Source organism: Callospermophilus lateralis, chromosome 3, assembly GCF_048772815.1.
Source record: "Callospermophilus lateralis isolate mCalLat2 chromosome 3, mCalLat2.hap1, whole genome shotgun sequence".
Classification (NCBI taxonomy): domain Eukaryota; kingdom Metazoa; phylum Chordata; class Mammalia; order Rodentia; family Sciuridae; genus Callospermophilus; species Callospermophilus lateralis.
The window spans coordinates 133828804-133854866 of record NC_135307.1 but is presented as its reverse complement, the minus strand read 5'-3'; the positions used below and the strand labels follow the sequence as shown (position 1 = coordinate 133854866).

Sequence of the window (26063 nt, the reverse complement as noted above, 5' to 3'; positions counted from 1 at the left end):
AACCAAGAGAGCCTGAGAGGTGCTGGCTGAGGGGCAAGTAAGGGGTGGAAGAGCCCAGTAGGTAGTATCTGGCAGCTAAATGGCTTCCTGTGAGGGTTCGGGTCCTCTTTGGGCCTGCTTTTCTCGAAAGTGGCCACCGAGACCCCAGGCAGGGGCAAACCTTCTTCAGTGGGACCTTGGCTTGAAGGCCTACTTGTCTGCAGCTCCTCCTTCTCCTTTCCCAGGCGGAGCCCCTGGGCTGAAGACAGGGGCGGGAGGAGGGGGCCAGGGCCAGGGCAGCAGGCAGGATGCTGCTGCTTGCTCTTGAGTCCCCAGCTAAGGTCAGCACCAGCTCCTTCCAGAGCCCCCGACAGTCTGTGGAGCCTGCAGGGAGAGAGCCAAGGACAACTGGTCACAGCCAGTCCTGCTGTAGCCTCTTGGCACACTTTCTTTTCTGGACAGGATGGACACTAGGAGCAATGGGTCACAGTTTCACTTTTCTTGTTTCTAAGGTAGATTTTTTGGTTTTATTTTCTGGACTCAAGTTTGTGAGCTCAAGAGATCCTCCTGCCTCAGCCCCCAGAGTAGCTGGGACTACAAGTGCATGATACCACACCCTGCTGCAAGGTTAACTTGTCCCGAGAACCATGGCATTCTCTCCTTCCATGTCACTCAGCCTTTTTGCACCAGACGCAGCTATTTCTAAGCTCTGGTCTCTAAGGAGTGCAAATACCTATAAGAATAATAACACTGACCAGGAAAGGAGGAGGGGTCCAGGGCTAGGGCAGCAGGCCTAGCCTGCTGTGTGGCCTTGAAGATCCTGAACCTTTCTTAGTATCATTTTCTATTAAAAAGAGGGACCCTGCCCCATGGAATTTTCTAGACGATTAGGTATGTGATCCCTGGGCCAGGGCTGCTGTATCCCACAGAGGAGGTAGATGAAAAGAAGGAAGGAGATAGGAAGACTCGTGCCTGGAGTTCACCGACTGAATAGAGCCAGACTTGTCAGCTCCACATTTTTTTTTTTTTTTTTTAATTTAGGAACAGGGTTTCACAAAGTTTCTGAGGCTGGCCTCCAATTTGTGATCCTCCTGCCTCATCCTCCTGAGTCATGAGGATTACAGCTATGCACAACTCCTACCCAACTTCAAATTCACTGCTATGGAGGAGGAAACTGAAATGTGGTTAAAGTGATATGGCTAGAAAGCATAGTCACAAACTTAAAGTGTGCCCCAGGGTTCTTTCCATATATTTTTCCCAGTGCAGCCTGCCCACTCCACCTCAGGCAGGAGGAGTGAAAGCTCACATCCTTCCCTCCTTCTCTCTCTCTCTCTGTACTGTGGATGGAACCCAGGGATGCTCTACCACTGAGCTACATCTCTGGTCCTTTTGATTTTTTAATTGTGAGAAAGAGTCTCAAGTTGCCGAGGCTGGCCTCAAACTTGTGATCTTCCTGCACCAGCCTCCAGAGTGGCTAGGATTACAGGTGGACACCACTGTGCCCAGCACATCCTCATTTCTTCATGCTTGCCTTTTGTTGGTGTCTGATTTTGAGATCTGCTCTCTCCCTGCCCCCAACTCCCCCACTCTGCAGAAAGCCAGCCCAGCATCTCCTATGACAAGCAGAATTCATCTCACCTGCTTCTGCCCTGCCTTGGGAGCTTAGGGTATCAAGGAGGCTGAAGATACCAAGGGTGCCAAGGGTACTGAATGTCCCAAGGGTTCTGAGGATGATAAGGGTGCTGCAGGTACTGAGGGTGACAAGGGTACTGAGGGTGCTGGAGGCTTGAGGGTGGGGTCCTCAGGGAGGTAGACAGTGCTCTTCTCTTCATGCATCTGTGGAGAGAGGAAACAACTCAGTGGGACCTCTCCCGGGCAGGGCAAGTGTCCCTGATGTAGTTCAACTAACTGGGTGAGCCAGGAGCGCAAATGGTGGGTGGCGAGCGCCACCGTGTGGTAATTATGAAAATTGCATGCCGCTTTGTAACTTGCCCCTGCTTCCTGCGAAGTTCCGTCCAAGGAGGAGACAGGGTCCTTGCGCCACAAAAACAATGGCGAGGCACTCAGGTGAAACACAGAGAGATATTAGAGTTGTGGTGGACACTGCCGTCATCACCCATCCTGGAGGGATTCCGGGAGGTTGCGCAGAATCCATTTTTGAGAAATGAGGCACCTTCTAATAGGGCCAAAAAGGGAATGGCGGAAGTGCAAAGGAGACAGGAGGTGGGTCTGGGAGGTGGAGGAGGGTTGGGGCAGATCAGGTCTGCCTTGTCCTCAAAAAAGACTGCCTCTCTGTGGTCCTGGGGAATATCCGTCTCACCCCCATCCTCTGGGAAGCCACTTCTCCTCCCAGGTAGACCACCTAGGGACCTCAGGTATTGTCTGATGGCTTTTGCTCCTATTGATACGAGATTTGATTACTCCCAACCAAGGACTACTGAAGGTATACAGCTGAGAGAAGTTGTGAATTTGGGATAAATCCTAAAGATTAAAACAAAATATTTATGGAATTGGGACAACGTTTCTGGTTTATTTCATTAGCATGCAACCTGTGTGGTTTCTAAGTGTGGCATCTCAAACAGTTTTTGTTCAGAATGAAAATAATTGTGCAGAGAAAAAGGGAAGTGTATTAAAAATGTAATTCAACAGAACAACTCTTATGCTGGAGAGGTAAAGGGACAGAGCAGGATAGAAAATTGAATCTCAGCGGCTGAAGAGGCTGAGGCAGGAGGACCTCAAGTTCAAAGCCAGCCTCAGCAAGAGCCAGGTGCTGAGCAACTCAGTGAGATCCTGCCTCTAAATAAAACACAAAAAAGGGCTGGGGATGTGGCTCAGTGATCGAGTGTACCTGAGTTCAAGAAAAAGAATATAAAATTGAGTGAGTAATATGATCTCAAGAAAAATTATACAGAGAGAAAAAGAGAATGAAAGGAAAGGATATATACCAAAAACATTAGCAGTTTTTTAAAAAAAATTTTTTTAGCTGCCAATGGACCTTTATTTTACTTATTTTTATGTGGTGCTGAGGATTGAACCCAGTGCCTCACATATGCCAGGCAAGTGTCCCTGCCCACATTTGCAGTTTTGTTTTTGTTTTTGTACTGGAGATTAAACCTACCAGGGCTTTCTTTACCACTGAGATACAGCCCCAGCCCTTTTTATTTTTTATATTATTTTGATAGAGGGTCTTGCTAAGTTGCTGAGGCTGGCCTTAAACTTGCAATCCTTCTGCCTCGGCCTCCCAAGTTGCTGGGATTACAAGATGTGTGCCATCAGGCCTGGCTCCAGAATTTCTTTATTGGGTTTCCTTGTCATTTTATAATTTTAAAAAATTAAAGAGTTAATTCAAAAGACTTATTAATTACATATCCAAAATTATATGAATCATATAAATCATATTAAAGTTATATGTGGATTATGGTGGATATTAGTTAAAATTACCCTGGAAACTTTTGGTATGGTTTTAAAAACACAGAGCCAAACGAAAGGTAGTGATGTCCCTCCTTCCAGGGTGCAGAGACACAGTCTGGTCCTCACCCTTGTCATGGGGACATGCAGGAGGCATCCTCCACCATCCAATGCAGGTGAGCCACGGCAATAACAATCGGAGGGGAGAGAGCCCTACCTTAAGCCACAGAAAGCCCAAATTATGGTATGTTTTTAAAGAAACTGAGGTCTGCTACATTTCACCATTTACAGCTTTAGAACAATGTACTGACACGCTTCTGTGTACTGGAAGTAGTGGCATGTTGTAAAATTCAGTTTTTGTACCAGCATCACTTGCAGGCTTGTTCATATTCGGACCTGGTTCTGCTGAATTAAACTCTTTGGGCAGGTGTATTTTTACCTGGGGAAACTGCAGTTTTACAAGGTCTCTAGGTGGTTCTAACAGAGAATGAAATTGGGCATTGCACTTTGATTCTTAATCCAGGCTGGAATTTAGAATCACCCAGCAAGCTTTAAAAATATTCTAATGTCCAGGCCCAACCCCCAGACCAATTAAACCTAAGTCTCTGGGCTAAGACTGGACATTGGAATGCTTCGAAAAGCCACTAGTTCTCAGATGTGCTCCCCCCACCCCCAGTTCTGGGGATGGAACCCAAGGTCTTGAACATGCTAGGCAAGGGCTCTGCAGCTGAGCTTACATCCCCAGCCCTGAGATGTGATTTTTTCTATTAGAATCACCTGGAGGGCTTGTTAAAGCAGAGTTCTGCTTTTGGATTCAGGAGGTCTGGATGGGATGTGAGAATTTGCATTACTAACAAGTTCCTGGTACTGCTGCTGTGAGGTCGGGGTAGGAGCAGACCTCAGAAGTTACTGCCAGAATACAGCTACCTGTGGATGCTCCAGCCACAGCTCTGACCATAGGCTGCTTCTGTGTCCCTTCAGGGAGTGCAAAAAGAGAGGTACACCTACACATGACCCCCTCCAAAGCCTGGGGTTCAGAAGGGAAGAGAGAGAAGAGACTTCAAACCACAAGAGAGGCAGTCTCCCAGGTAGAGGAGCAGTTTGACACAGGTGTGTACCCCAGACCAGAGGATGCAGGGAGGTGGGGGTACAGCTTCCTGGCAAGGGGACAAGTCTATAGGACTCACCTCCCAGTAGACGGCATCCTCGAAGCAATTGTCATCTGCAGCTTGTCCCCAGAATGGTAATCTCAAAATGAGCCCTAAAGAATGTTGGAGGTCACAAGAGGTCAGAAAACACTTTCCACCCATCCTAGCCTTTGCTCTCAGCTGGGACCCACATCCCCCGAGTCCCACAGCCAGAAGGGCAGATTTGAGGGAATCCTGGGAGCTCCCAGCTCACCCTGGAACATGCTCTTGGGTCCCCCACTCAGGAGCCCCACAGGGATGCCACCTCCTCTGGCCCAGCTGCTATCACTTACCCAGGATGATGCCGCCCCCAAAGGCCATGGCCAAGGTCAGCAGGAGGCCATATGCCTGGAACTCGCCCTGTGTTTTTGTGGTGGACCAGGCCTTGAAATGGTGAAAGTCAAGGGAATGGACTATGCTGGGCAGAGAGAGAGGGCAGGTCAGGGTCCCACAAAGATGCCAGTTAATCACTTGCTGCCATCCCACAAAAGTGCATGGATACCAAGTCTAGACAAACCCTGTCCCTCAGCCTTCTCATCTACAAAATGGGGGCGCTGTACAAATCAGTCATCTTTCTCTGAGACTTTTTAAAAATTTTTGGTACTGGAGATTGAACCCAGGGGTACTTAACCACTGAGCAACACTCCCAGCCCTTTTTTGTATTTTATTTAGAGACAGGGTCTCCTGAGTTGCTCAGGACCTCACTAAGTTGCTGAGGCTGGTTTGAACTTGTGATCCTCCTACCTCAGCCTCCCGAGGTGCTGGGATTATAGGTGTGTGCCATTGCACCTGCCCTCTCTGAGATTCTTATGGAAGGGATGTGGTTGGGGAGAGACTCACAGCACAATGGTCCAGAGTAAGGAAGGAAGGGGAAAAAGAAAGATATTGGACCCCAGAGGGCCAGAAGGAAGGAGGGATGGAGAAGAAAGGAGGGAGCCCCACCTCCCCGCACCTCCTCCGCATTTACCCTGGATCTCCATATATGTCAGGCTTGGCATAAACTGCCGTCACAGCACCCACGATGCCACCTATGATTCCGGGGATGCCATGCAGGTTGTGAATGCCACAGGTATCCTGGATCCGCAGCCGGGACTCCAGGAATGGCTGAGAGGGGAGGTGGGTGATACTCAGCAAGGAGGCTGCAGCCTGGGCTGCAGGATTCTGGCGGCCCTCCTATACACAGGGACCCAGGATTCTCCAGCCCTTGGCTCCCTCCCTAGAACTCCCCCCCCCCGCACTAACAGGAAAACAGCCCCAGCCCCTGCCTGGGGTCCTCACCATTATATACACAAAACCCAGGGTGGAGAAGAAGCCGCAGATGAAACCAACAATGAGGGAGCCATAGGGCATGAGCATCATCTCCGCAGCGGTGCCCACGCCCACCCCTCCTGCGAGTGTGGCGTTCTGGATGTGCACCTGGCAGGGCGGGCAGAGCAGGCAGAGGCTCAGTTCTCTCCCTGGAGCACTGGCATGAGCTTCCACACTGCACGAGGGTAACACCCAGCCAGGAATGGCTCAGAGTCCACCTCAGCAGGCCTGGGCAGCCCTCTGTGTGCTCTGCAAGCATGCCACCCACCCAGCCCAGTAGGCCTGGGCATCTTCTGTGTCCTATGTGCTGCTGGACATGCCAGTGGGCTAGTCAGTGGACCTGCATGTGCCCTTCCTGTCCATACCATGCCTGTGGGACCACATGTCCCCATCCCATCAGCTGATGCTGAGTGTCAGCCTACCCCAGGGGCTGTACTGCTTACTGTGGGGACTGGTTCATTCGTCTCCACAGCAAGCCTTGGAGATGGGTGTGCAGGTGAAGAGACGGAGCTGCAGGCAGGTTAAATAACTTAAAAACACAGAGTTGAGAAGGGCAGAAAGATGAGCCTATTCCTTTAGTCTATTCGACATCCCCCCTGCATGTGGCTTTGGGAGCAACAAGTGTGTTCCCTTCGGGGCCTGAGGGCCACCTCTGTGTCTAGTGCAACTAGGGACCATGACTGGGACCCTATGACAGGTCCTCCTGACAGTGCCTCAGTACATAAGTCAAGAAGTGCAGGTCATGATGCGGAGCTGGCGTCTCCACTTTTGTTTTTATAGGAAAAAATCTGCCAACACTCATTGAGGTCTGTCCCTCCCATCTCAAAATAGAGGTCCCAGTGGTGTGACATGAAGGCTGTGGATGTGACTCAGTGGTAGAGCACTTACCCAGCATGTGCCAGGCCTTGGATTCCATCCCCAGCACCACAAAATCAAAACAAAACAAAAAAACCACAAAAACCAATGGTGTGTGCCAGGTGCAGTGATGCACACCTGTAATCCCAGCTGCTCAGGAGGCTGAGGCAGGAGGATCACAAGTTGGAGGCCAGCTTGGGCAACCTAGCAAGACCCTGTCTAAGAGAGAGAGAGAGAGAGAGAGAGAGAGAGAGAGAGAGAGAGAGAGAGAGGCGGGGGAAGGGCTGGGGATATAGCTCAGTGGTAGAGCACTCCTGGATTCAATCGTCAGTACCATAATAAAACCCAAGCAAATGGTATGATAGAAAGGACACTGTGTGCCACCGTATCTACCCCATAAACTTCATCAGTAAAGTGAACAAGGGATGCTCCTAAAGTGTGTGGGATGGGGCTGGGGGCAGCTTGAAGAGCCTGAGGGTTAGTGTCTGGACTTGACCCCAGCAACGTGCAGGAAGACCTGAGGCGGTGCTCAGCCCACGGTGGCTGTTGGTGCCCAAACAGCGGGAGGAGACTGAGGAGCAGAAGGAGCCAGCCTGTCCTGAGCAGCCCACAAGCAGAACCTCAAGAATCTGTTTCTGCTGGGAGCGGTGGTGCACACCTGTAATCCCAGCTGCTCGGGAGGCTGAGACAGGAGACTTGCGAGTCTAAAGCCAGCCTCAGCAATGGTGAGGCACTAAGCAACTCAGTGAGACCCTGTCTCTAAATAAAAGACAAAATAGGGCTGGGGATATGGCTCAGGGGTTGAGTGGTTGAGTGCTTCTGAGTTCCATCCCTGGTATCAAAAAAAAAAAAAAAAAAAAAGAATCCTGTCCTGGCTTCTGCCCCACACCAGGGATCTTCTGATCAGTTTCTTCACCTGCGAGATGGAGAGCTCATCCAGATGCTGCCTGCTTCTGGAGGTGTTGGCAGGTCGTGGCCATCAGTGCCCACCAGGCACAGGCAGGCAAGAGGTATCCCTCCCGAACCCCGAGGCCCCCGCTACTCACCATGTCCAGCTTGCCCTTCTTGTTCAGGGCACTGGACATTGCCACGGAGGTGAGCACACTGGCCGCCAGGGAGCAGTAGGTATTGAGGGCAGCTCGGTGCTGGGCATCCCCGTGGTAGGACATGGCTGAGTTGAAGCTGGGCCAGAATATCCACAGGAAGAGGGTGCCTGGGTGGGCCCAGAGAGGAGCAGGGTCCAAGGGAGTAGGTGTTAGAGACCCTGCCCTTCAGTGCTGAAATGCCAAGTGACCTTATGGCCCAGCTGTCCCCCACTTCTATAGTTCTGCTCAAGCCAGGGGCTTCTCCTGGAAGGCCCTCCCTGCCTTTCTCACCTGCCTCTCTCACTCAGCCTTCCACAGCTGACCAGGAAGTCAACTGGTCCCCCTGTCCCACTCCCCAGGCACCGCGAGGGAGAATCTTCTGTCCACTGTAGGGAGATTATGTGGTGGCCCTGCCGCCTCACGCTGCACTGTGAGGACCTCCTGAGGGCGGGGCTGGGCTCTAAGATACCAGGGAGGCCTAGTCACATGGGTTCTCCTGAATAAATGGGCACAGGAGGTAAGAATGCACACCTTGCCCTAGCCCAGGGATGGAGTGGCCAGTTCCTGGTGACCACTACATCTGCCTTGGAGCATTCTAGGGCAAACATGAGGATGAGTGACACCTTCTTTCAGCACCATGGGGAAGAGAGACAGACTCCTGGGGTCCTAGAATCCCCTACCGGCAGCCTCCCTCTGCCTCTCCCCGGTATCCCGCAGCGGGACTCAGGAGTGATCATGACAGCCCTGGTCCATCATGGCAGTCTCCACCCGTCAAGGCCACCCTCACCCCTCAGGGCAGCCCTTGCAAACCAAGGCAGCCCTCAGCCACCCTGGCTGCTCTCACCAATCATGGAAAAAAGGTCCGAGTGGTATGCAGAAGTCTGCCTCCGCTTGCTCTGCTCGAGATTGCGTCGGTAGAGGATCCAGGTCACCGTGAGCCCAAAGTAGGCACCAAAAGTGTGGATGGTCATGGAGCCCCCCGCATCCTTCACCTGTAGTGCAAGGAGCCCGTCAGGGTCTGGCACCGTCTGATCCTCCCTCCCCAGCATTTCCTACCCTCCCTGACAGGCTCTCAGCTGTCTCTTGACTCCTCAGGCTGCAGGGCACAGCCTGGGGCCCCCACAGACCAATCAGCTGGGGAAGGGGCAGTGGGAACCCCCGAACCCAGCCTGGAGGCCTGTTGGGAAATGCCAGCCATATCCTCTCCTAACAAATGGGATGATCCCAGATGGGGAAACCCACACTTGGAGAGGAATTTGCTCAGTCACACAGTCACACAGAGTTAGAACCCAGGGCAACCCCCTAGTTTGTCACCTACTGGCCTCCTGGGAATTCTCCCCTTCCCTTGGGTCTCCAGATTTCGTGTTTCATTTTACACAACTGCTCCAACACCTCCCACCTGGACTGCCATTACCCACTCTTGCATCCTGTCACGGTCCTTGCTCTCCAATCACCAGGCCAACCTCCCACTACCTGCCCCTCTCCATCCCCCTAAGTTGGCACAGGCAGAATCGTCCCCTCCTGCCCCACTTCTGTCCCTTCCTGCCCCACTTCTGGCTTGACTTCTTCTCAAGTTCCTCGTTTGCAAAGTGGGGGAGGTCATAGTGACTTAGCAGGGCTGTTGTCAGAATTAAACTAGACAGCTTGTGAATGACACCTGGCACGGGCCTGGCACTCAACAGGTGCTTGATAGCCGTAGGACGCCTCCCCTCTCTTCAGCCTCCTTCCCATTCAGAACCAGGCTCAGAGGACCAGACCAGGTTCACTCTCCACTGGAGCTGGTTGGACTGTGACCCCCCAGTTCATATCTTGGAAACTTCATCCCCATCCTGCAGAGGGGACCTTTAAGGGGTGATTAAGTCACAGGGCTCAGGAGTGGACTAATGTCATTATTGGGGGTATAGGCTTCTTACCTCCAGAGCAGGTTTTTTATAAAAGTGGGTTCATCCTCTTTTTGGGGGGTTGGGGGTACCAGGGATTGAACTCAGAGGCACTTGACCACTCAGCCACATCCCCAGGCCTATTTGGTATTATATTTAGAGATGGGGTCTCAATGAGCTGCTCAGTGCCTTGCTGTTGTTGAGGCTGGCTTTGAACTTTGAAGCGATCCTCCTGCCTCAGCCTCCCAAGCAGCTGGGGATTGCACGCGTGTGACACTGCGCCCAGCTTGTCCTCTCTTTCTTGTTCTCATCCTCTTTTGCCTTTCTGCCCTCTGTCCTATAGTTGTTACTGGGAAAAAAATCTAAGTAAACACTTTAGCTTTGTTTGCTCCTAGTTGATTTCAAAAATCACTAATTTTGGAGGTCACATGGCTGAAGCGATACATAATTAGGTTCCCACTAGCTTTGCTGTAGATAACACCTCTGGTGTGTGGGTTATAGTGATAACAGTTGCCTAGGTTACGTTTCAGGGACTTGAAGGCTACTTTTGCTGAAATCGCTGACTCTTCACTTGGGCCTGCGGATGCTCCGTGGGTGACTGGGACGGGATGAGAAGGCGAGGCACCTCTGCCTTCACGTTGTCTGTCTCCTTTGCTGCCTTAACCTTTGGGTCAGGTTCTACACGCACTGCTGGTCGACATATGGATCATTTGAGGAATGTTGTATCCAGAACTATACTACAGGGGTAACTTGACCTAGACTTGCCTCGTCTCTCCTCTTCCCTTTCAGGGTCAAAGACACCTATCAGCCACCAGGACCAGAAACACCAGACCATGAAAGGGGGAAAAGAGGTGGCACCTGAGTTTCTAGAAGATCTCCACCTATTCCCAGAAAAGACCTGAATATTCCTCTGCTTTATTAGCCGCCCACCCTCCCTTTCTCTCCCTCTCCCCCTCATTATTCCTGCCCTATATCTGTGACCCCTGTACCCTCTGGAGTGGAGAAGCTGACTTGTGAGTAAAGCTCCCTCTTCTCCATCCTTTTTTTTCTCCTGAACATTCATCTCTTCTTCCTTGGTTTTTCTAAGGGACGAGCCTCCTGACCTGGGTTCAGTATCACTTTTACAAAGCAAGAAGGCTCTCACCAGGTACCAGCCCCTCAACCTTGGGCTTCCCTGCCTCCAGAACTCGGAAAAATACATTTCTGTTCATTATAAATTACTCAGCCTCTAATATTTTGTGACGGCAGCATAAAATCCACTAAGGCAGATGGGAAACCCAGACAGAGAGGTCAGTGTGTCATCCAAGGCCACAGAACTTGTCGCTGACAGGGCTGAGCTCTTGACTCTCAGCCTTTACTAGCTCTGTGTCCTTGGATGAGGCCCTTAGCCTCTCTGAGCCTCAGGGTTCTTACCTGTGAAGTGAGGGTGATGATTGTCGTCTTTAAGATGAGAATTTGGGGAGTTGACCCATGTCACACATTCAGAGCAGAATCCAGTAAAGGACACTGCTCCTTACAAGTCAGCAGTGATAATTGTATTTAAATTTGTCTCAGTGAGATGCTGAAAGATGCTCTAAAAGAATTTCTGCAGCAAAGATTGGGACAGGGTTTTCCGTGTTAAGGAGCATTCCCTGCCTCTTCATTAAGACCCCAAGTGCTGCCTTCGCAGCGGCTTCAGATCTCAGAGCTTGGCCCCTGCCGACCCCTCGCCTGGCCTAACTCCCTTCTCCCTGACCCTAGTTCGTCCCCTAGGCCCGTTTATTCTCCTCCTTTATTTCTCTTGAAACATCCTCTTTCTTTTCAGTGCACCAAACCAGTTCCAGTCCCATTATCTTTTTACCAGAGTGACCAGGATGGCCTCTTACTCAGCTCCCTGCCTCCCCTGTTCTTGTCACCAGAGTCAAAGTGACATTTTCATTCCATGGGTCCATCTGTGTCATCCCCCTGCTTAGCACCCCCATGGCTCCCCTCTGCCCTCAGGACTCCTGAGCACCGTCTCCAGGGGTCTTCGTGATCCAGGCTCCTCCCGCATCCCTGTCACCTTTCTAAACTCCCTTCTCAGCCAGATTGAGCCACTAGAGTCCCCTCTCTGCCCAACAGGCCCGCCGACTCCAGAGTCCCTTCACTGGACAAATACTCATTGAGCCCCTGTTGGCACTGGTTAGGGGCTGGGGGAGAGACGGCCCAGACAGAGCGGGTTCTCTGCCCTTGTCGGGAAAGGCCAAGTGCCATGAAGAAAACAGAATGGGAAACATGAGGGACAGTGCCTGGGAGGGGACGAGGGGAGCGACGCTGTGCAGGGGAATCTTCTGAAGCCTCAGCCTGAGACCTCAGCGATGAGCAGGATGAGGACGGCCCTTCCAGGCGAAGGGAGCAGTCAGCACAAAGGCCTCGGGCGGCACCAGCCTGGTGCGTCTGGGAAGCAGGCAGGAGGCCACAGCCAGAGCACAGAAGGTGGGGAGAGGGTGGACCAGAAGCTTGGGGAGAAGGGTTGGGGTCAGGACATAGAGGTCTTTAGAACAAGTTAGATATTATTCTAAGTGAAGTTCAAAACCAACACTAGGTTTATATTAGGGGATGGTCCCATATGCAGTATTTAAAAAAATTTTTTTTAGTTGTTGATAGATTTTAATTTTATTTATTTATATGCAGTGCCTGAGAATTGAACCTAGTGCCTCACACATGCCAGGCAAGTGCACTACCACTGAGCCACAGCCACAGCCCTCCATATGTATTATTAACAGGCCATTTTGGCTGCTGGTGGAGACTGGCTTGATGGGGGTGAGTGGAGAAGGGACCCTCTTTCACCCAAAGGCATCAAGGAGGTTCCTGAGAGTCAGAGGTCCATGGTGCCCCTTATCTGGGCTAAGGAATCAGCCAACCCTAGAGGGCAGCATTCTTTCCAGAGTCTATGTGAACAGCAAGTTGTGCAGGACACAACACATGCACCCGTACATGGACACTCCCCTGGGATCATTCCAAACAGATTTGTTCCCTCCATACCTGGTCCTTTTCTTGGCAGAACAATCTGGGGAGGTGGCATGCAGGCAGGAGTACGTGCAGGAACTCCCCACTACTTCCATCAGAGGGAAGAGAAAGGGGAAAACCCCAACGTTCAGAGAACACTGCTCTGCCCAGGTGCTGGGCTGACGTGTTAAGCAGACTATCAGGTCTGCCCAGGACACCCATTACTCCTACTGCAGAGATGAGGAAACTGAAGTTCAGGGGGTTGAGTGACTTGCCAAGCTGGCATGTGTCCCCAGCCCTCCCTTTCTGTATCCTCACCAGTGTCCCCTCTGCCCCCAATCCCAGTCTGAGCCCCACTCACCTCTAGCAGGTTGAGGAGAATAAACTCATTCACCGTGAAGAGGGTCACTTGGAAGAAGGTCATGATGAGCAACTGGACTGGGCTGACTTTGCCCAGAACTGCCCCAAAAGCCACGCAGACAGAGGCCACGCAGAAGTCAGCATTGATGAGGCTGCAGGGAGACAGGCCAAGAGGGGCTGGGGCGACAGCACCAAGTGACTCTCTAAGCCCGGGGCTTGAGTCTGGACTTGGGTCACCTGTGGATTTGGGCTTGTGGCTTAACTTGAGCCTCAGTTTCCCCACCTGTGGTAATGGGAACGTAACATTTCAGGCTGCACAGGTAAAGTGCCAGGAGCAGAGTGGCACCCACAAGATGCCACGCCCTGCCCTGCAGCCCACACTCTTTGCAAACAGTTTGTGTTGAGTGGAACCTTATTTGGGGCCCTGTTCTGCTTCTGTCTTCCAGCTGTCCTTCCAGAATGTCCTTTCACTGCCTCCTCTTTCCCTGATTACTCCAGCCAATGTGGCCTCTGCTCCAGACCTTCAGCCTCACCCTGTGCATACCTGCCCCACTGGCTCTCAGGGCCTTGCTGGGACTTGAGCTACTGAAGCCTTCCCTTTATCTTACCTGCCAGAGAGGCTGGGGGGAGGGGCTGGGGGGGAGAGACACACACACTGACTGACTATCCTTCAGGAAGGAGGGGTCTTGATGGGACTGGGAGGAAGGAAGTGGCAGGAAGATGCCCAGAGAAAATGGAGACAAAGGAGCAGGCACACAGGCACTCTCAAATCTGGGCCCAGTAGAGGACAGCCAGGAGGACACTGTATGGCCACAGCAGATCCTGGTTCCATCCATATGCCCATTTGCCTGACTGGGGCCTCCTAGTCCCCTGACAGCAGCAAAGCTGTTCTGGATGCCAAAGCACACCCTTGATGTGGCTCTCGGCACCCCGAGAAACAGGGTCTTGCTAAAAGTTGCCCTCGCTGGCCTTGAACTTGTGATCCTCCTGCCTCAGCCTCACGAGTCACTGAGATTATAAGTGTGCACCACCACACTCTTTCCTGAAGGCTCTTGATTCTGTCCCAGGCAGCATAAATTGCTGCCATGGGATAAAGTTTGATGAAGGAATCTGACCATTCAGTGAGAGGACTGCTTTGCCCACTGACTTTTGGCAAAAAATTTAAATTTTTAGTTAAATAAAATTTTTAGTTAAATAAAAATTTATTTTATATCCTGTGTTTGGTGTTGTGGGTAGGTGGAGGCTTGGAGGAGGGCACCTCAGAACAGAGGAGACTGAGTTACTTGGTGTGGAGGGTCTAGTGATACTCATCAAAGAGAAAGTTATCAGAGAAAGGTCATTGAGAAGAATGGAGGTGCAACTTGAGGACAGGGCCACCCACTTTTGGAGGCTGAAGCATGAAAGTTTCAAGCCTGTCTCACAGTTCTTTCTAATACCTGCTCCCTGCGGGAGAGAGTAGGGGCATTGCTGGCAGAGAATCCTCAAGTTGCTGTACTCCTTATTTCCTTGTTCAACAAGGGACCTTCTGAGGCTGGCTTAGGCCTCCGGCTCCCCCATCTGGGTTCCAGGGGCTGTGTTTTCTCAGGTCACAGGGCTGGATAGTTTTGACGTGCTAGGGTGGAGGGTCTGGGGCTTTTGTCCCTTCAGCCTCTGTCTTGGGGGAGGAACCTTTCCTCATCACCTGAACACCATTGGAAGTCCACCCTGAAGTCACTGAAGCAGAATGCACAGGTGGGCTGTGGGCGTGTGTGTGTGTGTGTGTGTGTGTGTGTGTGTGTCCGTCTGTCTGTCCATTGCAGGCCCAAACTGATCTGGAGAAGAAGCCCCTTACAGCCCCAGGCCGCCAACCAGCCCCACCCCACCGTTCAGGCCCTGCCCCCACCACCCTTACCCCTCCCCCCTTACCTCTCCCTCCTGCACCGCGCCCTGCCTCACCTGTGGGCCCCACACCCACTACTCCGCCCGCCCGCCTCTCCCTCACCCACGTCCTGCGTCGCCTACCGGCTCCCCCCCACCCCACCGCGCCAGTCCCACTGCCCTGCCCGACGGTCACACCCGCTGGCCGCCCGGCTCTCACTTCTCGATGCCCAGGAGAATGTAGCCGCCTTCAAAGTGGTGGAGCCAGCCCTGCAGGAGCAGCGCCCACTGGATGCCGAAGGCCGCCAGCAGGAAGTTGAAGCCCACGGCGCTGAACCCGTAGCGCTGCAGGAAGGTCATGAGGAAGCCGAAGCCCACGAAGACCATCGTGTGCACGTCCTGGAAGCCTGCAGGGAGAGCGCAGCCACAGCCTTAGATCTGGCCCAGGAGAAACCTCCCAGGATCTCTTCGTTTAACCCTCCAAGCCCTGTTCCCTCCATGTGAGCATCCTAACCCTGGGCTGGGCATAGTAAGGAGTGGCTCCTCTGCTAGAAGAACTGTCACCACCCCCAACTGGTCATTAGCGTCTTCGGAATGGACTGATCTTGGGGGATCCGGGATGGGACCCTGGCTTAGACCACTGGGTTATAACATCAAGAGATGCCCTAGAGCTTCCCTTGGGAATTATAGCTTCCTGGTTCCACACTCCAATCCCAATGTCTCTGCCCCAGGATGGGGATGGGCAGCTGGGCATCTGAATTTAGGGCAAGACCATGAGTCACACCCAGGGTCTAAGGTCCAGAGTGCAGACCATCTGGGGTCCTTATGCCTCGCCCTCTCTACCAAAACCCTTTTTCTTTACTATGGGAAATCAATGCTCATCTGGCCAGACAGTGACTTGACAGGCCAAGCACATGATTGGACATAACTGGGCACATTCCCATGTCACACCACCTCCTGCAGCAAGTAAACTTCCTCACATCATTGACACTTAAATTTGGACCCCAGATCCTGCATCTCCTAGATGGATGACTCTTGGGGAATTTCTAAACACACTGGGGCTCAGCACCTGTAATGCTGGCTTCATGGATGTTGCAGGTATTAAATGCAGATGTGTATGTAAAGTGCCAAGCCATGTCTACCCTGTAACAAGGACAGGTGTTATTGTTACTACTTCTGAGTTCTGACCTGATTCTACCAATTCACAATGTTGGCTTGGAAAGCCACTCCCCCAGTCCTGATATTACTTCTAGACTCCAAGAAGCTTTGAGAAGCAAAGAATTACAGCAGTATAAGACACTAAAAGGAACTGCAAGGGTCACAGAACACAGGGGTCAGGTTGGAGGGCTCCCACCAACCAAATCTGGGACAGTTTGAGAATCAAAATAATTATGTGCCATAATGAATTAAAGCTATTTAAATATAGGAATTCATGAGTCCATAATGATAATAAATAGGTAAACAAATAGATGAGGTGGCAATGGGACTCTTGCTTACAGCAGAATGCTGGGACTCCACCATAAAAGGTGGGGAGAGTGCTGGAGTTGGAAAATCATTTTCACTGTAAAGATTTGATCAGTGGATGCTAAATGCAGGGGGAAATTTTGATGAGGAGCAGGACAGTTTCACAGTCTTAAAGATTCTCTCCTATAGATTGCTTATTAGTTTCAAGGGAGGGAGGAAAACAACCATAGTAACTACACAGGTGGAGAAATGAGACTATATTCTTCACTGGGTGATCAAACTTAACATGACCAATGAGGGACAGATGGACATTTTGTGCCTCCAGATGTGATACCTGGGAATACATATTGCCTCATATCACCTGTATGTATCCCAGCTGGGACTGCATAAATCTCAGCCTAATCACAAGAAAATATTAGTCAAACACTAGAAAAAAGAGCCTGTTGTTAAAAGGAGCAAGACTGTATTCTTGAAAGATATCAATGTCAACCATCGTGTACATCCGTAAGAATGGGATCCTAACTAGAATAAGATATATTCCATGCTTGTATAATTATATCAAGATGGATTCTGTTGTCATGTATAACTAAAAAGAACCAATAAATAAAAAAGATGAATTTATGTAAAAAATCAACATCATATAAGACGAAGAAAGGGCCTTTAAAAAGTTCCAGATTAAAAGTTGTGTCAAAGCTGGGTACAACTAAGCATGCCTGTAATCCCAGCAGCTCAGGAGGCTGAGGTAGGAGAATTGCAAGTTCAAAGCCAGTCTCAGCAGCTTAGTGAGGCCCTAAGCAACTTAGTGAGACCCTGTCTCAAATAAAAATAAATAAATGTAAAAGCAGGAGTTGGGAATGTGGCTCAGTGATTAAGTACTTCTGGGTGCAATCTCTGGCACACACACACAAAAAAAAAGACATGCTAACTAAATATAATATCTAACTTTATACACTAGATCCTGTGTTTGGCTAGAGGGGATGTAGGGAGAGCTATAAACATCATTATTGGTCAACTTAGAAAATCAGATATAAACAGTGAATTAAGGTAATGCATCAATATGAATTTGTGAAGTTGAGTGCTGTGGCTATGGAAGAGAATGCCTACATTACTAGGAAATTATATAGAGAGTATTTAAGGGTAGTGGATTATAATTCATGTAACTGACCCTCAAATGGTTTGGGTAGAAGACAGTATTGTGAGTGTGTGTGTGTGTGTGAGAGAGAGAGAGAGAGAGAGAGAGAGAGAGAGAGAGCACGCTTGTGTGTCTGTCTAGTTGAGGAGAAAGAAAATGAAGAAACATTAAAGAATACATAGTGGACTGGAGTTGTGGCTCCGTGGTAGAGTGCTCGCCTAGCATGTGCAAGGCCCTGGGTTTGATCCTCAGCACCACATATAAATAGAGGAATTGTGTGCAACACAACTAAAAAATAAATAAATATTTAAAAAAGAAAAAGAATACATAGTAGCTGGGTGCAGCCGCCTTCCCCTGGGATTGAGGCAGGAGGATTGAAAGTTGAAGCCAGCCTCAGCAATTTAGTGAGACTCTGTCCCAAAACAGAAAATAAAAATGATTTGGGGTGTGGCTCTGTGGTAGAGCACCCCTGGGTTTAATCTCCAGTACCCAAACAAAACAAAACAAACAGAAAACCATCTAGTAAACTGTTTCTTTCTACTACTTCTGTTTTAGTAACTTTTGTAAATTTGAAATCATTTCCAAATAAAAAGTTTAAAAAGGAAAAGGGAACTTTTCAGGGGCCTGCCAGGCCACTGCCTCCTCCCCACTTTACCCATTCCTCCCTCCCTCCTGAGCCCCCACTGCTCTGGCCCCCTCTGCTCCTCAGTCCCACTCCAGGGTCTTCACCTGGGATTGCTTTGCCCTCAAAGTGGCTAACAAACTTCTCCTCCTATGGATCTCAGCAGAGTGTGCCGTCATCAGAAGACCTTCCTCATTACCCAGTTTCAAGTGGGTTCTCTCCCTTGTGGCAGCCTCTTTTCTCTCATAGTTCTTAGCACAATTTGAAATTATAGGTTGGTTTGTTTTTCTAGCCTATTAGACTAGGAAACTCCAAGAAGGTGGGACCATGCCTATTCCTGGTGATATATTCCCAGCCCTTGTGAGTGCACCCAGGGAGACTCTCAATGAACATCCACAAGTGACTGAAGAGCTTTTGTCTCGGCAGCACCCAGCTCTCCCAGCAGTGCAGGAGTTAGGAAGCCCAAGGGGGAGTTTCCAGTCCAGTATCTCCCACCCACAGAGTTGATATGTTCTGGTGGCCACTGAAACCTGATTAAGGTAGTTGGGGGCAATGCTTGTATTGTAGCCACCTTGACCTTGTCTGCCGCATCTATCCTCATCCATCTCCCTCCAGGCTTCCTTGAGGCCCATGTCATGTCCACAGACCCCTTGGCTAGTAGTCACCTAGAGGAAGCATAGGGGACCTGGAAAAATGAAGGGCAGGGATACAAGCTGGTGTGGGGGAGCCATGGGCCCCCATCCCTGCCTCGCATGATGCTCTGAACTTCCCTTAGAGTTTGGCTTCTGTGCCATGTTGACTCGAACAAACACCTTAGCTTAGGTTTCTCAACGTGTGCAGCTGATTTCATGCATTATCATGTTTCATGGTTTATCGCGTTTCCAACGGCCGTGGAGGAGGCTGAGCTGATGTACATGAGGCACCATAAAAGGTATTGTGGTTATTCTGGGAAGAGCTAATGGGTGACAGACTGAAGAAAGCTGTGAAGGAAAGGGAGGCGATGCATTCAAAGGACAACTCCAGAAGCATGGAGGGGAGCCGAATGGCAGGGTGGCAGGTGGCAGGATGGCAGGGCTGTTGACAAACACAAGGAAGTAGGAGGGAAGAAGTGGTGTGGTGGGAGGGAGGTTCTGGGTCCTGTGTGCTGGCCATGGTGAAGCGGACATGACCAACAGGGACGAGGAAGGGGGTGAGAGGGCCCCAGGCAGCTTGGGAGAGAGAGCGCCTGGCTCTGGGAGGCAGGAGCTGTGGTCCAAGACTGGGCAGGCCTGAGAACAGAGCTGGGAACCAAAACATGGGAATACAGAGAGGGAAAGACCCAGGTGGAAGAAGGACTGCTGTGAAGCTAGTAGGCATGGCGGGGACAGGCACTGGCAGGGAGGAGGAGGGACCCCCGGTGTTTGTTCACAGACGATGGGGCCTTTCAAGGAGAGGGTGCTGATTGCCTGGTAGCACAGAGGAGCCATGTAGAAGGAGGCAGGGCTGAAGAGTGTCAAATGGGCATCTGCAGTGCTGGGGTCACCTTCCGTCTCTCAGTGGCCCCAGAGCAGGAGCAGGTGGTCTTCACCTCCCTGTCCTTCCTCACTGTCTGTCCCCCTCTCACCAATTCTCTGTCCCTCTCCCTGCTCCCTGGGTTCCCTGCCTCTCTGTGACCCTCTTTTGGGTAATCCCTATTTCTTTCCTCTCCCCAGTACACAGATACCAGCTTCCTGCTCCCCGGGCATGAACCTTTGTCTTTTTCTCCCAACCTGGTTCTGATATAGCACTGAAATGTATCGGTCATTGATTTCTGTTTTATGAGGTTCGGGGCTGCCTAAAATGAAGTAAATAGTAATGATGTGTATGACTTCAGCAAAGGACATAACTTCTCTGGTTAAGTTTCTCTACTGGTAAAAATGGGGGATAAGCCAGACATGGTGGTACACGCTTGTAATCCCAGAGACTTGGGAGGCAGAGGAAGGAGGATTTCGAGTTCAAAGCCAGCTTCAGCAAAAGTGAGGTGATAAGCAATTCAGTGAGACCCTGTCTCTAAATAATATACAAAATGGGGATGTGGCTCAGTGGTCAAGTGCCCCTGAGTAGTTCAATCCCTGGTACCAAAAATAAATAAATAAAAGAAAGAAAGAAAAAAAAGAAAATGGGAAAATGGATGGGAGATAATGACAGTGCTCAAATAGCACTTGGCCCAGAGGTTCTGAGGCACACATTTAATGAGAGAACCCAATTCAAGGCTTGGCACTGGCCTGGTTCTTTGGTGATTGCTCAATCATATGAATTGTTATTTTTTTCCTTTTCTCTTTCAAGACTGACCAGATGTTTTGCATCTGGCTGGCTACTTGCTGAGGGCCAGCGTATGTCGACCCTCAGGCTCCCTCCCCAGGCTGTCCTGCCAAAAACTGCTTCCTGCACCCGGAGGTCCCTGATGGGTGGAGCGGGCACTGCTCGAATCAGCCACAAGAGCTGCCACCAGGGGGCGCGTGGTTAGCACGCAGATGTTCTCTCCCTTCTCTACTCGCAGCCACACAAGCTACTCGCCTCCTCAGCGTTCACTCCTTTTTTCTTCATAGAGGAGTCCGCCACCAAGCTTGTTCTCAACCTCTTGGCAGACATTTCCTTCAGCCACTCAGGCTGAGGTCACTGGCCCTAATGGAAGCTTCAAGATCAGCAGTGGATACTGCACCACAGACCTCCAAGGCCACAGCAAGGGCAGGTCCCCAGCTAGTTCTGTGCCAGCTTCTTGCTGAGGGATTCATACCTGGGAAGCCGTCCTCAGGCCCTCCTGAGCCCTAGCTCAAGACAGTTGGAGCCAGACTCTGCTGGGAACCGGAGATGCCCAACAGGCTTGCTAATTCCCTGTGCAGGAATGAGGCCCATGCAGGTGCTGATGGCCTGGAGCCAAGACCTGCGAAGGTTCCACAAGGGCCTGCCTTCACCCCACACCCTCAGAAGCTACCTAAGCTGCCCAAGAACTGAGGCCTGGGGTTCCATCTGAGCAAGGAACCCTCTAGCTTCTCACCATAGCCATGGTGACTTGGGGCCCTGGAGAGGGGAAAGGTAAGACTAGAGTGGGAGTGAACCAGGAGTGTGGGCTCAGACCCCAGGGCCACTGCCCTGGCTCCTGGTTTCCTTGCTCAATTAGTTTTGCAAGACACTTCTCTCTGACTTTAGTTTCCTCATCTATAAAACAGGAGTCCCAATAGTGCCTTCCTCATGGTGTGGTCACACCAGTTAAAGGAGGGAATCTATGTGCAGTTGGAGGGACGCCATTGAAGTACTTCCTGCCCTTGTCAAAGCACCCTGAGGCCAAGGTTCCCTCACTACGTACCTCCCCTATGTCCTTCTGCTCTGATGGCCAAGTGCTCCCCTGCACTCATAGAGGAAATTCAGGAACCCTGTTCATGAACAGGGATCTCTCTACCCTTGGCAACTTCCCCACCCCTCTGACAAACCCTATTCTTATTTTGGAACACCCACTTTTGGGCTGCTGTGCCTCTACATCTTCACCATGTACTACTTCCCAGGAAACTGTCACAGACCTGTCTGCCCAGAGCATAGGCCCCACTGAGGGTGTTGGGGTCTACCTCTCTGCTTCCAATAAGTCTGGGAATCCTCTGGGGTCAGAGACCCAGAATATTGAACTTGTTTGTTCAGAGTGATTGTAAGCCCTAATTTTCTGGGACAGTCATGGCTTATGCCTGGGTCCTGTTATTCACAACTAGCATCTTTCCCTTTGCTCACAGAATTCTCTTTGGATGATACATTACTTGATCACCCTAGAGAAAAGTGCTTATTGAATGAATAAATGAAGGTGGAACATAAAAGGCAAGTAGGTGAGTGTGGAGGAAAAGGTACAGGAGCTGGGGAGATGTGAGAACTGCACCTCTGCTTCCAGACAGGGGTGAGTTGCTGAAGCACCATTGTAAGATCTCAAGGCCCTCCACTTACCTGGGCATGTAAAGGACCACAAATGCCCAGGGGAGCCAGGTGTATTGGCACACACCTATAATCCCAGTGATTATAGGGTGAGACAGGAGGACCACAAGTTCAAAGCCATCCTCCCAAACTTAGGAAGACCCTGGACAACCTAGCAAGACCCTGTTTAAAAAAAAAAAAAAAGAAAGAAAGGAAAAAAGAAAAAAAATGTGGGGGGCTGGGAATGTAGCACCATAAATAGCCACTGGATGCAATCATCAGTACCAGAAAAAAAAAAAAAATGCCCATGGAAGGGAAGCCTTGCCCTTACTACTTTCCTGGGGGCCCAGTTCTGGGACAAAAAAGGCAAGCAACAGCTCCCTTTACCTATTTAACCTGTTAAATAGGTAAAGGGAGCTTTAAGCTTGTCTGTCTCACCATTTGCCTGGTTGTAACCCACCAGGGAGAGGAACGGTGGGCAATGTGAAGAGTGAATTTGGAGCCTCAGTTCCAAGCCCACACTTGTCAGGATATGTTTTAAAACACAGCTCTAGCTGGGTGCTGTGGTTCACACCTGAAAACCCAATGACTTGGGAGCTAAGGCAGAAGAATTCCAAGTTCCAGGCCATCCTGGATAACTAAGTGAGACCTTGTCTCAAAACAAACAAACAAAAAAAGAGTCTGGGAGTGTGGTTTAGAGGTAAAGCACCGTTGGGTTCAACCACAGTACCATAAATGAATGAACGAAGGAATAAATAAATAAAACATAGTCCTTAGTGCAGTCCAGTAGCTGTGGTCTCACCAGCAGGGGGCACACCTTTTTCAGTCACCTCCGTGCTTTCAGGCACCATATATCTATATGACTGTAGCCCACAATAGTCCTAACTTTTTGGCAGCCACTTAATATAGTTGGTTTCCACTGATCCTGGAACCACCCCAAATGCAATCTTTTTTCACTTAGGCTGCCATTCTGAATATAAGCAGTTGTTTTTTGGACCTATGTGAAACATTATCTTTGGAGGTAGCTAATCCCCCATGTACAAGCCATGGAGGGAAGGAATACTGGTTGATATAAGTGCCTGTTGGAGATGAACTTCAGGGTCTCTTCCAAAACTAACAGTTCCATGACCATGTGAGCACCCACAGTTAGAAGAATTGTCATTGTCTGCTGGTAGATGGAGTAGAAAATCAGAAAACACTAGAGCATGGAAAGAGTCTGGGCTTGGAGGCTGGAGGCTGGGCTGTCCAGAGTGACCTTGGGCCAGTTCTGCTACCTCCTAGCAGCCTAGGTTCCTAGGATATCTGTGTTTGGTGCTCTTCTACTGATCGTGCCATTACAAAGTGGGAATTACCTATGTACCTAGCATTGTGCCACAGCTGTCTCACACCAGCATTATTCCACCGTGAGAGGTAGATCTTATATTACCATCCCCATTCAACAGACCAGGAACTAAGGTTCAGCAAGGTTGTCATTTGCCTAAAACTGGTAGCAGCACAGTCATGACGCAAGGAGGTCTGTGATTCCAGAGTCATTCTTTTAACCACAGAATCAAGGACACAGAAAATTCAGGGGGTGCTGGTTGATCTTCTCCAAACCCCAAAATGATGGGTATCATGACCTCCTGTTCCAACACCACCACTGGCCCCACTCACCTGTCCTCCCAGCAGGATTGACAGGCCATCCCTTTGGCCCTTGACATTGGACCTACCCCTGTATTTGTACAGCTGGATATGGGAGCCAGGTCACTCACAGGTTGATGACTGAAATGGGACTCTGGGCTTTTGAGGACATGGGGCAGGGCTCTTGGACAGGGATGCTGGGGGCCTTTCATGGCTGGCGGGGTGGCCAAATAAAAAATTCTCTTCCCAGGTGAGTGTTCCCTGCTAGTTTTTGACAAGGAAAAGGAGCGTGTTCACATCTGAACATTTCTCCAGAGTGATCCTCAGTGGTCCTTGATTGCCCTAGTAGGGAGCCTGCCGCGGGGCCGGGGGCGGGAGCGGTGCTGTGGGGCAGCATCTCCCCCTGGGTGTCCCTATCCACCTGTCGTTCGCAGACAGGCTGCGGAGGTGCAGCCAGGCAGGCCCTCAGCCAGGTGGGCACCGCCTGCAGATGCCGCAGGTGGGCCCTGCGAAGGGTGGCACTTACTCGGGTAGCGATAGTAGAATTCGTTTTCAAGGTCGCTGGAGAAGTTCCTACGCTTCTTCTCCACCCACCACTGGGCATGTGCCTCGGGGTCGTAGCGCACAAACACGCCGAACAGAACTATCATGGCCACCTGCAGGAACAGGCAGGTAAGCGGCAGCTTCCAGCGGAGGTTGGTGTTCCGGGCCATGCTGCAGGACGCGATGGCGAGCAGCGGGCGGTTAGCAAGCTCCGGGGCTGCGAGCTTATAGGGCTCGGAGGGGCGGGGCGGCAGCTGGGGGCGCGGAACAGCTGACCTGGAGCCACCCGCGCGCTGCCCAACCGGCGAGCGGACCCACGGGGCCCAGCCCCAGCCCAGGAGCCCCGAGGCTCCCTGCGGTGGGCTGGGGCAGAGGGCAGGGATCAGGGGACCCAACTTCTGTGGATCCCAATGATACCTGCTCTTTTCCTTTTTGTCCCAAGGAACACAGAAAGAAGGGGGAGGTGTCTTTGGTCTCCCACGGAGATCAGAATGAAGGAATTCCCACACATGAACCCTCCTCTTGCTCCTTTCTTTCCAAAATTACAAAATCCATAGAGGATACTTGAATGAAACATGAGGAAAACCTGAAAAAGTGTCAGGCCAGAGAAACCTCGGGAGACAGGACAACTCCAGGTTATGTGGCACTCTGGATTGGCATGTGGAATAGAAAAAGGGATGTTAATGGAAAGATGTAAAATCCAGATAAAGTTGGGAGTTTATTTCACAATCATGCACCTGCGTTCCTTTCTTAGTTGGGACAAATGTACCACGGTTATGTAAGATGTTAACGATAGGGCAGTGGGTAAAGTGTGTACTAGAAATCTGTATCGTGCAACTTTTCTGTAAATCTTAAATGATTCCAAAAAAAATTTTTAAAGGTGCTAATAAAAAAAATATAAAAATATTTTAGAGTTTTTCACAAGTTCATTGTTCTATGATCAGGAATTACGATTGGCTAATATGTAGGATCTTCACCTGAATTAACCATAAATTTAAATCTATGCCTAGTCTGTATTTTGTCAAAATAAATTTTGATCTCCTAACTTTTCTTGTAGAGATTTTGGCAAATACAGAAAAAAGTACACATTGGGGCTGGGGATGTGGCTCAAGCGGTAGCGCGCTTGCCTGGCATGCGTGTGGCCCCGGTTCGATCCTCAGCACCACATACAAACAAAAAATATTGTGTCCGCCGAAAACTAAAAATAAATAAATAAATAAATATTTTTTTAAAAAAGTACACAAAGAAGAAAGAAAGAAAAAAAAAAAAAACCTGTAATCCCACTATCCAGAAGCAACACTGATATTTTGATCTGTATTCACTAAGTTTTTCTAGAACTTGTTAGAGAAGGTGTGGGGAGAAGTGGGGTAGTAATGCTTCATTTTATCATACCAATTTACAGCCTGTTTTATTCAATAATGTGTTTTCTTTTTGTGGTACTAGGGATTGAACACAGGGGTACTCTACAACTGAGTTATATCCCCAGCCCTTTTTATTTTGAGATAGGATCTCACCCAGTTGCCCAGGCTGGCCTCCAATTTGCAATCTTCCTGCTTCAGCCTCCCAACTGTATGACTGGGATTACAGGCATACGCTGTCATGCCCTGGATTAGTCACCTAATATTTTGTAAATACCTTCCCATATTGTTTTTCTACATCATATATATATATATATATTTAGTTCTCAATGGATCTTTATATTATTTATATAAATGTGGTGCTGAGAATCAAACCCAGAGCCTCATACCTGCTAGGCAAGCACTCTACCACTGAGCTACAACCCCAGCCCATACAACATCAGTTGTTTTTTTTTAAAGAGAGAGGAGAGAGAGAGAATTTTTTTAATATTTATTTTTTAGTTATCGGCGGATACAACATCTTTGT

General features: G+C 50.1%; 1 protein-coding gene across 1 annotated transcript; it reads right to left on the bottom strand.

Annotated features, from left to right (window-relative positions):
* Positions 1–1641: 1641 nt before the first annotated feature.
* Positions 1642–24349, bottom strand: Rhcg (Rh family C glycoprotein). Its single transcript, XM_076849425.2, has 10 exons — positions 24163–24349; positions 15107–15293; positions 13031–13181; positions 8667–8814; positions 7784–7950; positions 5853–5990; positions 5542–5678; positions 4868–4992; positions 4575–4648; positions 1642–1815 (listed from the first exon to the last, which is right to left on the bottom strand). Exons 1-10 carry the CDS (start codon positions 24347–24349, stop codon positions 1642–1644), a joined length of 1488 nt encoding a protein of 495 aa, XP_076705540.1.
* Between the last annotated feature and the right edge of the window lie 1714 nt (positions 24350–26063).

Bases quoted from the DNA above. Each gene is read 5' to 3' on its own strand.
- Rhcg (XM_076849425.2), bottom strand. From the start codon at position 24,349: ATGGCCCGGAACACCAACCTCCGCTGGAAGCTGCCGCTTACCTGCCTG. The intron at 13,182-15,106 runs GTGAGAGCCGGG...GTCTCCCTGCAG, and splicing joins ATTCTCCTGGGCATCGAGAA to CCTCATCAATGCTGACTTCT. The intron at 4,993-5,541 runs GTAAATGCGGAG...CTCTCTGCCCAG, and splicing joins GACATATATGGAGATCCAGG to CATAGTCCATTCCCTTGACT.